At 39.8% G+C, this 12014-nt stretch overlaps 1 protein-coding gene across 1 annotated transcript; it reads left to right on the top strand.

Annotated features, from left to right (window-relative positions):
* Positions 1 to 1011: 1011 nt before the first annotated feature.
* LOC134415128 (taste receptor type 2 member 40-like) lies at positions 1012 to 1947 on the top strand. The gene has a single exon (XM_063150429.1). The coding sequence runs from the start codon at positions 1012 to 1014 to the stop codon at positions 1945 to 1947; it is 936 nt and encodes a 311-aa protein (XP_063006499.1).
* The last annotated feature ends 10067 nt before the right edge of the window (positions 1948 to 12014 follow it).

The following is a 12014-nucleotide window of genomic DNA, read 5'->3' as shown; positions in this document are numbered from 1 at the left end:
GGCCTTCAGCAACAAACCTCAGAGCTCTCTGACCACACCAACAGGCAGAACACGTGGGCTGTGCTCAACCCACAACCCGTGTGTGCTGTCCTGCTCCGGCCTGAGCTCTGAGGCACACGGCTGCTCAGCAGGGACACCCTGAACAGCTGCTCTCACACCATTTGGTTTAACGTTCCCTTATTCCAAATTCCTCATGCACATGGGATTCAAAAGCAGTTCTTGTGCTGTTTTCCTGCCTCTTTAAGTACATCTTTACTCCAAAGCTTCCTTTCAATAAAATTTAATCAAGTAGTTACCAGTTTTTTAGCATACGTTTGGAAATCTAAGAGGGAAAGCCAACAGAAATATTGGAACGTTCCTCATAGGGTCAGTCTTCTGGGAGACCTTTCTGTCTGGAACTGACCAGCTAATTAACTATTCTCATATTAATAAAACTATCTTCAACACATATTATAGACACCAACTATGAAATCCCTCGGTTCTATTGCAAAATTATAATGCTTTAATATCTCCAAATACAGAAGAAATACATGATAATCCTCTTTGCAGGACAAATTTGAAAATACCTGATAAAGAGAAGAGGCCATGTCAAGTGTGTCTCAGAAACCCTAAAGAGATTACAGTGCAACAAAGGGAGACATGAAGGCATCAACTATAAAACAAAAATCTAGGCATGATGTACACCAGACCCTGGAGTGCAAATCCACATTTTTAAACACCACAGTTCACCTGCTCCATAACCCTTCCAATGCAAATTCTATCAGCATAATGAAAGCTATGTAATGGAATCTTGACCCCATTTGCATGGTTAGACAAATCAGTTGAGCTACCAATCCCCAAAACAAGATGTAAAACAGCAGAAATGTTAAATGACATTAGGATGCTTCTGCCCCTGAGATAAATAGGTGAGCATTGCCCATAACAGCTCCCTGGCATTGGAGTGCCGGCCAAATCTGAGACTTTCAGGAGCCCAGGAGAAGCTGAGTAATAATCACAAGCTCTTCATTTGCAATGATGACATCTTTTGCTCTCCTTTGTCTGTCAATTGCTATAATTGAATGCCTGGCCGGAATTCTGGGAAATGGAATTATCTTGGCTGCCAGTTCATTGAGCTGCATTGGGAGCAAAACATGGCTCCCATATGATATGATTATGATATCACTGAGTTTATCTAAAATTACATTGCAATGCTGGATTATACTGGATTTATTCTTAACTATATTTTGTGAACCGTCCTATTTTGAAGAAAATTTATTTGGATTTATCAAGACAGGCTATATGCTTCTGAACTACTCCAGCCTCTGGTTTGGAGCCTGGCTTAGTGTCTTCTATTGCATCAAGGTTGCCAGTTTTACACAGTCTTTCTTTATCTGGCTGAAGCTGAGAATTGCCAGGCTGATGCCCTGGATGCTGCTCACATCATGGCTCTGCTCCTTCACAGCTGCAATTCCCTTCACCTGGCATGTCTACAGTGTGCACGAGAACATCACTGCTCCTTCATCCATGACAAACTCTTCAGCATGGACAACCACAAGGAAAGACAGCTCTGGTTTAATAATGCTTCTTTACAATGTTGGTGTCGCTCTGCCTTTATTATTGTCTGTTGTTTCAAGTGTACTGCTGATTCGGTCTCTGTGGATCCACACCAGACGCATGCAAAATAATGCAAGCGGCTTCAGGGATCCCAGCTTGGAGGCCCATATGAAAGCCATCAAGTCAATCTGCTCCTTACTTATCTTTTATGTTACATATTTTATAGCTTTCACTTTTCTTTTATGCAATTTGTTTTTACGTTTCAGCACCCCAAAATCCATATGTATAGCTGTAATGGCTGCCTGCCCTACAGCACACACATTGGTCCTAATTTGGAGCAATCCCAAATTTCAAGAGCTGCCAGCTCGGATTTGGCACCACATCAACTGTTCTGTCAGAATTACATCCATGTAAAAGATCGTGATTTATCCTGGACTGTCTAGTTGAGTTGTCAGTGAACTTGTTTTAAACCAAAAGAGTTATAAAGTAATAGAAACTGAAATGGGTAGATTAGATTACTAATCTGGAGTTAAGAAAAAGGTGAAAATTGTCTCCTATTTACTCTTCTTTCCTTGAAAATCCCAGTTTCTTTAAGAGAGCAGAAAAACATGGAGAAGATTCAGACCAGACTGTAATCCCTCTTGAAATGCTTAAATTTACTAATTCATTATACAAACAGATCACCCCTGCTTGATCACAAGCATGCTCACATTTAATTTGGGAATATGATGCTTGAATGCTGTTTCTGGTTAATACAAGCTCCTAAAGATGATGCTGAAGAATTCCTAATAAGATGGCAATATCTTACTCATAATATTTCACTACTGCTGAATTGTAGATAAAAAGGTTGTAGACTCTAAAAGTGTTTTTAAAACTCCGGCAAGGTTCAGTATGAAATGACATAGACATTTGAGCTTCCTTGCTCTTGCTGAAGGAGTGACCAGTGTCTGTGTTCCCAGTGAAATGATGCACTGGAGGATTCGCCAAAGTCCTGTGATCACAGCTAATAGGAAAATCTCACTACATTCTTGGTACAGTCGGACTGGAGCTTTAGAATCCTTCTCAGCTGCACTGGGATTTTATTTACTTTTAAAGTGACTGTCACTGAAACATACTTGACCTGAGCCTTATATTGATTATGCCCATCCTGAATCAATGTGTCTCGTTTGGATGTTGTCCATCTGTGTGAAGCGATGTACCTGTAATTGAGCTGAGTCTCTGCCTGAACTGCTCTATTCTGCAAATTAAAATATACCACGTGAAAGAATAACTTGAGATGAAGTCTTCCTTTCCCTCATGACAGAAACTTTGCCACAGGTGACACCACTGTGGCTTCCATGAACATTTTTTATGCCATTTAACAGGGATGGTAGAAGTTGAGCCCATGGCAATGGCACCCTGACATGCCATTGTCAGCACCATGCGCTGTCACCATGCTGGTTCCCAGCCCAGCACCATGAGACACCCGTCTTGGGAGGGTTGGTCCATCCTCTGCCCTTCCCTGCTCTCCCCTCACCGGCCTTCAGCAACAAACCTCAGAGCTCTCTGACCACACCAACAGGCAGAACACGTGGGCTGTGCTCAACCCACAACCCGTGTGTGCTGTCCTGCTCCGGCCTGAGCTCTGAGGCACACGGCTGCTCAGCAGGGACACCCTGAACAGCTGCTCTCACACCATTTGGTTTAACGTTCCCTTATTCCACATTCCTCATGCACATGGGATTCAAAAGCAGTTCTTGTGCTGTTTTCCTGCCTCTATAAGTACATCTTTACTCCAAAGCTTCCTTTCAATAAAATTTAATCAAGTAGTTACCAGTTTTTTAGCATACGTTTGGAAATCTAAGAGGGAAAGCCAACAGAAATATTGGAAGGCTCCTCATAGCATCAGTCTTCTGGGAGACCTTTCTTTCGGTAACTAACCTCCTAACTAACTCTGACCATATGAAGAAAAATATCTTTAACATGCATTATATACACCATCTACTAAATCCCTGCATTCTATTGGATAAATTATAAGACGAGTTTGACAAGGGATTTGTTCTGGGAAGGAAAGTAGCAACGCCTCTATTAATAGAAGAATTATATTTCTTGGGCTTAGGATCCTCTGAAGACATGTATCTTGTCTGAGAGCAGGCAATTTCTCTTTTCTCTGTTCTCTTTGTAATCTAAAGGTGATTTGTTCCCTCCACCTTAAACCTGCCAGTTTGCAACCTGAAGAAGCTTTGGAAGTCATGGAATCAGACCCTTCTGAAACATACGAACTATTTCCACACACACCCATGTCACATTACTGCAATGGCAGCTAGATTCACGTCTGGTACGGTGAATCAAATCAGGAAAGAAACAAAATTCAAAGCTCATCCTGCTCTAACATGCTGAAAGACATCATGCAAATCATCTTGTCCTGCAGCTTTTCACATTGAGCATCCAGGAAAACACTCACAAGATTTTCTAGGAAACTGCACACACGTAACATAAAGCAATGAGGACAGCATTTTAAACAAAGCCCTTTTCTGTTAAAAGTACTTTTCTATATTACTGTAATTTAATGATGAAAAAAGTCATCAGTGAGTAATTCAAAAAAGAGAATAGACTCCATTTCTTTTCTAAAGCACAGCCTTTTCCAAGTGAAAAAACAGTAATTTGATTAGAATCCTTAGCTCAATGCAAGAAATGCAAACATCTAGATGAGAGATGACTACAGGATCCTTCTCTGATTTGCATTCCTATAAGCATGCCTGGAGTTTTCATTATGGAAATTCTGGACAACAGCTGATGGACTCTGCTTTCAATGCCCACCAGGACATGATTTAAGAACTGGTAGCACATGTACAATTGGCAGTTGGGCACATTATCTGATGGTCCCTTATTACTCCGCATGTGCATATTGAAATGAAAGGCAGGAATGGAACATTTCACTGGATAGAGTCATACACCAAAATACACATCTATTAAACGGACAATTTCTTAACCAAAATTCCTTATTTTTTCATCTCAGAGGAGCTTAGTTTGTTGAGATATGGAAATGCAAGTCTTACTCATGGCTGAGCTGCAAGAGTCTTTCACAAGCCAAAATTTGCTTTGTGTATTCAGGCCAATTCACTGAGCTCTTTTTGCACCATTTACATATGCAGTGAAATCTCTTAGAAAACTATCTTTCTTTTATGACGGGACATTAAAATTATGATATCTGCACTTATCTTTTGAATTATTTTCATCTATCCCATGAAATGGAATGGAACACTACGCTAAGCTCAGAGTTGAAAAACAAATATTCTATTATCTTCAAGTAGTTGCACACATATGTAAAGTGTGTTGAATTAACCTAAAATGCAGAATGGTTAGAAATTTCAGTTCAGCTATGACTGCATTTATGTGTTTGTGAAAGTCCAGGAGGAATTCATGTCAGTTGCTCAAAAAACAAAGGAAATTTCTGCTTAAGGGAGTTGTCAGCAAATTACTCTTTGTTTTTATCACAGTCACAGAAAGGTTGTATCCGCAAGCACACCTTGCACTCATGGATTCCCAGATCACTTATAAGGGAAAAAAGGAGACCTGAATAGAAAACCTCATTATTCAGTGTTTTGAAAGTTGAGATTGCTTAAAAAACCACCAGCAAGGGTATCAGTAAAAATCAGATTTAATACTGAGCAACAGCATGACAAAGGTCATTGGCATGGTTCACTCTACTACTTACTAGATGGTTAAGGCACACCAAGGGTAAAAAAGGAACAAACAAAATCCACTCTAAACAGAAAATTAACCAAGTTCTATCTATTTTTGTGCGTGTGTTTAGCTGTGTGTGATAAAAGGATAGAAAGGGCAAGGATAAAAAGAAACACAGCATAAAAGCTTAATAGCACTCAAACTTAACAGTACCCTACTTGTACCTTAAACTTGACAATTTAGTAATGGAACAACACTGAACAGCATTTAACAAAACTTAAATTATACCTTAAACTTAAAAATTTAGCAAAGGAATAGCACTCAACAGCATTTAACTTAGCTTATAGCTTAAAGTTACTTACAGCCCTAATTTACTTAGATACCTAAGATACTTAAAGCACCTGAAAGAACAGCATTTCTCCTGTTTTGCCATAGCTATGCACACTTGTATGCGCACGGACATAAAGAGTCAGTGCAAGGTACGTGTGAAAAATTCCCCTCAAAGGTGATATATGGTCTCCTTGAGCCCGGTCTCAGAAGCTCTTGGAGATCTATATCACACCCAAGATAGCTCAGCTACCTTAGAAGGCATAAAATCAGCAGGATGGCTTCTGTGGCAGTGTTGGAAACAAAAAAGTTTTAAGAAAAGGCATAATAACAAACCTCTTTACAGAGAAAAACTGAGCCAGGGCAAGAGGTTCTTGCTCCTGGTAAAACACCTCACAAAAGCAATTAGTTTCTTTGTTCTCTTTTTTTTTTTTTTAGTAAATTGCTTTTTGGCTTCTGTTCAATTGGCTATCCTTAAGTTTGAGGTGAAGTCCCCAGATCCTATGAGGTGCCTTTTTACCTAATCGAGGAAAGAAACATCTGGGCTCTTTTCCTTTTTAAAGAGACAAAGGATAGTCTTGTCACTCAATCAACAGGGGGCACATTCCTACACGAAGGTAACAAAATACTCACTGGGGATGCCTTTGCATCTCCTCAATGGGCAAAGGGGCCTCTAGGAGTGGGGATATCAGCCCAGGATCAATTGTTATTTGGTGATCTCCAAGCGCAGCAAAAGAAAGATTTTGCTGGCCCAGAGGGAGGTTGCTGGTCCCAGCCACTGTGGGCCAGGAGAGCTCCAAGGGTCTCATTTTGGAGCGCTGCTTGTGGGCCACAAGTGAGCGGGCCTCAGTCATAACAATGTTCCAACCTGGCCACGCTTCGGGTCAGCGCCCTTTCCTTGAAAGTGTGAGAATAACAATGTTACACCATTCAGGCAAGAAAAAAACTTTCCACGGTTGTTCATAAAAATTCCAGGAGCTCATTAGGCAGTGCAAGTTTCCAGGAGCAGATGGTGTTTCTGATGAGCTCAAGAGGCGCTGGGCCCAGGGGCTGCTCATCGAGGCCGAGGCCTAATGAGCATTCCTCAGATCGCAGAGTGTGGCCTGAAAGGGCAGGGGCTGGTGGATAAACCAGCACAGCCAGCAGAAAGCTGAAGTGACAGACAGCAGCCTAAATGGTCTAAGAGGAAAGAGCTACCAAATTCTTTCCCAGCCTTGTCTTAACAAACACTGAGAAAATCCCACTGTGTAAGAATAAGGCATGGAATAACTTGCACTCTCAAATGTGGGAAGAGGGTTGAAAGGGCAGATGAATGTTATGCGCACTCTTGGTACAGAAGCAAGCGAAGAAAAGGGTCTGAGAAAAAATGAAGGGAACAACATAGACTATTGTATAACTGGGTACAAGTGCAAGAGACCAGCAGTACAAAGGGAATTAATAAACTAATTAATTGGTGTTTCCTTAAGCTTTCCTTAATTATCTATTGCTGTATCTCAGCATTCAACTACATGTTTGTTCATCATTTATGTTGGATACAACCACAATTTTCAACTCCTGGACAGGCAATATCATCAGAGTCTTCAGTGTTTGACACATTCCTTCCAATCAGAGGCAGGAGCATAAGGACACATTATGTATATCCCTAAGGGGATCCAATCACTTTGCTTTACTAAGTCAATTTCATACAATCTCCATAGCTTTGGTTTTTGGTAATACTTAGGCTAACTCTATTCTATGTGTATGATGCTCGCTTTTTCTTTTGAAATCTCTTCAGACAGCAGTCACAAAGCTGATGCAGTTTAATTGACACAGCTTGTACTGAATTAATTCTTTTTTAATTGCCTGTTATTTCTGGGCACAATATGGAAATGTAAAGGAGGATGATCCACAGGTTCTAATCATTTAACATAGGAAGAGTTAAATGCAGCAACTAACAGAACATGCAGACAGCTATTCACTGTAGTTTGCATCCCTGTAACTGCTGGTGGGCTTTTACAATCAAAGCATTCTATCCTCAGCTAAGAGAAATGGAAAATCCTATTGCATTTTTAAGGCTTTCCTGGACATCCACAACTTTGTCTTTTTCTGGATATATACCTTACGAGCAATACTACCATCCTGATTTTAGTTTGATTAATGCCAATACGCAGATGATACTTGTGAAACATAACAAATAACTTTAACATAGCATATTGAAAATATGCCTAATACATTTATTATAATGAAAAATTATAAAACCCTCCAAACATTAGTAAAAAGTGACTAATCACATCTGATGCCTAAATTTTCAGTTTTGAAATTATTTCCTTGTAAAGATATAGTCATTCTTCTGTTTTCCAAATATGAAAATTTAAGGATTCAATCAGCTGTACATAATAACAGACCTGGCAACTCTTGAACAGATTTTCTCCTTTATGTATCAAGACATGGGACATAATGTTTGCTGCAAATTCCATTTTCCTTGACAGAAGATTCTGCCATGCAGAAAGAGCACAAAAAATATTTATGCCTATATATTTTATTAATGAGGAGGCTATTTTTACCACACATTTTAGATCAATAGCTATTCACAAAGCAAATACACTTGCACAGTTCCCACTTTCTCCTTCTGTCTCACATGCCCACACACACACTCATAGTAACCTGTAATTGAATTACAAAAGGAAAGCAGATTTAAATTATTAGCAATAAAAAATCACAGTGCTGAAGGAAGAAAATATACAAACATTGCAAGCAGCAATGTTGATTAATGAGTGATTTGCATCCCTAAGATGCATCTTAAGCTAGAATTGTGGTGTTATGCTGATTTGGTCTGAAGAAATTGTGGGCTTGGAAACCAGCTACCAGAGAGACCTGGTCCACTGTTTTTAACTTGTATCTTCAAATTCAGAGATGAAAGATTTAAATATTCAGAGGAAAAGTTTAGAAACCTTATCTTACAAAAAAGGATAAACACAGACATACACATCACCTAGTTCCTACTGAAACTTGAATCATTTAGATCTTGAGAACTGAGATGTTGACATTTAATTAAAAACTACTCCTCACAAATCTCTCAAGCAAAGGTCAGAGCATAATCTGCCACAATTTATACAAATTTTCAGTGACTATTGTATCAGTTGTTCCATTGTTAGCTGACTGCACACTTAACATGAAATCCTAGACAGTGACCCCAAGTTAATTTTAATACACATGGTTCGAATAAACAGTGATTTAATAATTACTTGGAATTATCAAAACTTGAGGGGGGAAAAGTAACAGAGAATCACATAAAAAGATTTTTTTAAATTATTGAGGAAAAATGGTACAGAAAGCAGCAATATCACAAAAAAAACCCCGTGTATAAATGTATGTATAAATTAAAATGTCTCAGTGGAAGTGCACTGAAAACATATTCCTTAGACCACATTAAAAGAAATCATTAAAACTTTACTTTCTATTTGTTTAACTCTTCATTCAATGGGTCTTAAGATCCAAATATAGTTTATTCTGAAATGAAATACATCTTATCTTTTCTTACAATAAAAATCATATTGGCTCACTCTTGAAGTCTCCCTGAAACCAAATTTTGTCAAATATTAATATTTCCTTAGAGTTCACTTTCTTCAAGTGATACTTTTGCTGAAAAATTTCTGACTGACACTTCTCCAAAAGCATTTGGGCTCACAAGACAGTAAATATATAACTAGCTTTTGGAAGGCTTTGACAAATACATTCATAAAGATAACACAAAGGTAAATACCACTTCAGGTAACTTCATTTCAGATGTCTGTTTAAACCATTGTCAGTTTGAGATACAGAGATTAATCCATCTCAAAGCTCAGGTTTATCTTAACCACAGGATGCATCTCATTTCTCTGAAACTCAAAATCCCTCCAGCCCAGCCCAAGTAAGGAAGAAAGTGGTTTCCTTCCTAACTGCTTGCTTTCCTTCAGGCAGCCCCTTCTTTACCTTAGCACTCAGTGTACTACCTTTATCTCTTAACTCCATCTATGTTTTGTTTCAAGATAATGACAGTTCAAAGGCCCATGTACTTACACAGACCCAAACCAAGCTTTGAAGCAGCCTGTATTAACTTCAGACCACAAGACATGCATTTGGGTGTGCTTATCTTTCTGATTTTCACAGGCGTATGGGACTGACAGTCATAAGACCTGGAGGAAGCCTTCAGAAATGTGTACAGCCTCTGTACAAAGGGGCTCATACTCTGAATTGAAACAATTAGCCAAGAGTGGTTTTTCTATTAGTTGTCTTGCAGTGAGTGATGTACTTTGAAATTCTATTTATAATGTGCAGCAGTAAAGGTATAAATTTCCCATAGATACAAACGAACTGTGTTCAGAGGGATTGGAGGTAAAGATTACTGCTGTGAGCTGAAATCATGGGACAGGACAGTGTCCTGTGGGACACATGATGGCTTTTGGATCAACTCTAGCTCTGCATTTCTGTCATAAAAGCCCACATGGGGTGAATGTGCATGAAAGAGCAGGGCCTGTGCATGTGATACCAGAAATCAGATCAAAGAAAGAACTGGTCGGCGCTGAGAGACAAGTGAAACTCTCCTAAGAATACATAAGGTCAGGAGACTCTCAGTCCTGCGGATTCACAAGAACAGAAAAACTCAGAACATCAAGATTCTCCAGTCTCTCAAGGCCACAAGCACCTCGTGATACCAGGTAACAGTCGGTGAGTGTCTGAGTGTGAGTCAATAACTAATGTGTGAATTGGTATCTGCCATTAATAATAACAGCTGGAGTCTACTAATAGCCCAACTAGTAAGAAGTGATCTAATAGGCATTAATTGTGATCTTTTTCTCTCCTGACTTTAATACCAACTAGGAAAATTTGCAAATTTACTCATGAAACCATCACATTGGGACTAATACGGGCTCATTAATGGCTGCCTGCCCGAGCCCGATCTGTATCTCACTGACCAATACATATTCCACTAATCCTGCTCATTATCCCTTCACTGACCTGCATACTGTGCACTGTGTTGATCATTGTATAGGGAAGTCTGAGATGTTGCATATCCTCAGGGCAGAGTTCGTTGTCAAGTACCAGATTAAAATGCTTTGATGGAGTAAGACCTTTCTGTCTGCTCTACAGCAATCTTCTCTTGCATCTGCAGCAAAAGGATGATTTATTCAGAGGGTCTGTTGTGGTAATTCCTGAACAATGGAGAAGGGATTTAAGGGGACCATTGGAGTCACCAAATCTACATTAGTGTTAACAGAATGAAACATGCCCAATAGCTCCTTTCAGTAATTATGACCTTGGTCATTACTGCAGAAGTTTTCTGTCACCATTTCACTCAGACCTAATTCCAGGGCCTTATTTTCTCATTGTTAGAAACCCCCTTGTGATATACTTTATTCTTCTCTTTACATTATATAGTCCATATTCCAGTTAGTGTCCCAAAATACCTAGAAGCAAAAGTTTGTTTTGCTAGGCTGACAACTTTTTGAAGTCTCTACCTTCTGACTGTAAAATGGACTTTGTAGTCATCTGATGATCCATGAAGACATTCTTCATGTTGTTCCAACTCTAGCGCATCATTTTGGTAAGTGTTGTGTTCAGTTTTATAAGCAAAATATCTCAGAGTTGTTCTGCTGTTTCCTGCATGATTTTCCCAGAATCATAGCACCATTTTAGTTAGCAAATATTTTAATATCAAGTCCAACCATTAACCTAGCACTAAATCTAAGGGCCTGTGGCCCTAAGTGCCTCATCTACATATCTTTGAAATAAATCTGTGGATAGCAACTCAGCCACTTCCCTGGGGAGTCTGTCCCAGCGTTTGATAACCCTGCCAGTGAAACATTTTTTCCCAATATCTCACCTGAGCCTCCTCTAGCACAACATGAGGTAATTTTCTTTCATGCTATCTGTTCTAACACCCATGGGCACTGGCACCTGGCTGCGTGGACACAGTGCCCATAAAAGAGGCTCTGGTCATCAAGGGCCTGTATGCTGAGAAACAGATCTTACTCTAAGGCTTCCTGAAATGGGTTTAAAATGTCAGTGAGAATTCAGTTGGCGGACACCTATCAGCAAAGAATAGCGATAAGTGAAACCACTGAACCTCAGTATAGGAATGAACATGGCAATGGATACCTTACCTATCTCTCACTGGGACATCTGTAGTGGGATTTCCCCCACCCTGACCACATTTCCAAAGGAGTGGCAGTGACTTTCTGCTTTTCAGAGGTCTCTATCAGGTAGCAGAAGCAGGATGCTCTGCAAAGGAAGGTCAGCCAGGAACCGAAGTTGACAGCAAACCAGTCATGAAGCAAGGTCCTCACAAGAGTTGCAATCCCATAGTACCTGAACAAAAAAACCTCCAGAACAGGTCAGCAACAGCAGCAAGGTTAAGCCAATAGTACAGGCAATCCTGAAAAAGCCAAGATCAAGCCATAAAGTCAAGTCAGCAGATCAGGGTCAGGTATCAGCAAAGTCCATGGCCAGACCCCAGCCTGGCTGCCCTG

Source organism: Melospiza melodia, chromosome 2 (genome assembly GCF_035770615.1).
Source record: "Melospiza melodia melodia isolate bMelMel2 chromosome 2, bMelMel2.pri, whole genome shotgun sequence".
NCBI classification, from domain to species: Eukaryota; Metazoa; Chordata; class Aves; order Passeriformes; family Passerellidae; genus Melospiza; species Melospiza melodia.
Note: the sequence above shows the minus strand (reverse complement) of the source record. Positions and strands in the feature narration are given on the sequence as shown.

What these genes read in the sequence shown, in the direction of transcription:
- LOC134415128 (XM_063150429.1), top strand. Translation starts at nt 1,012, where the DNA reads ATGATGACATCTTTTGCTCTCCTTTGTCTGTCAATTGCTATAATTGAA.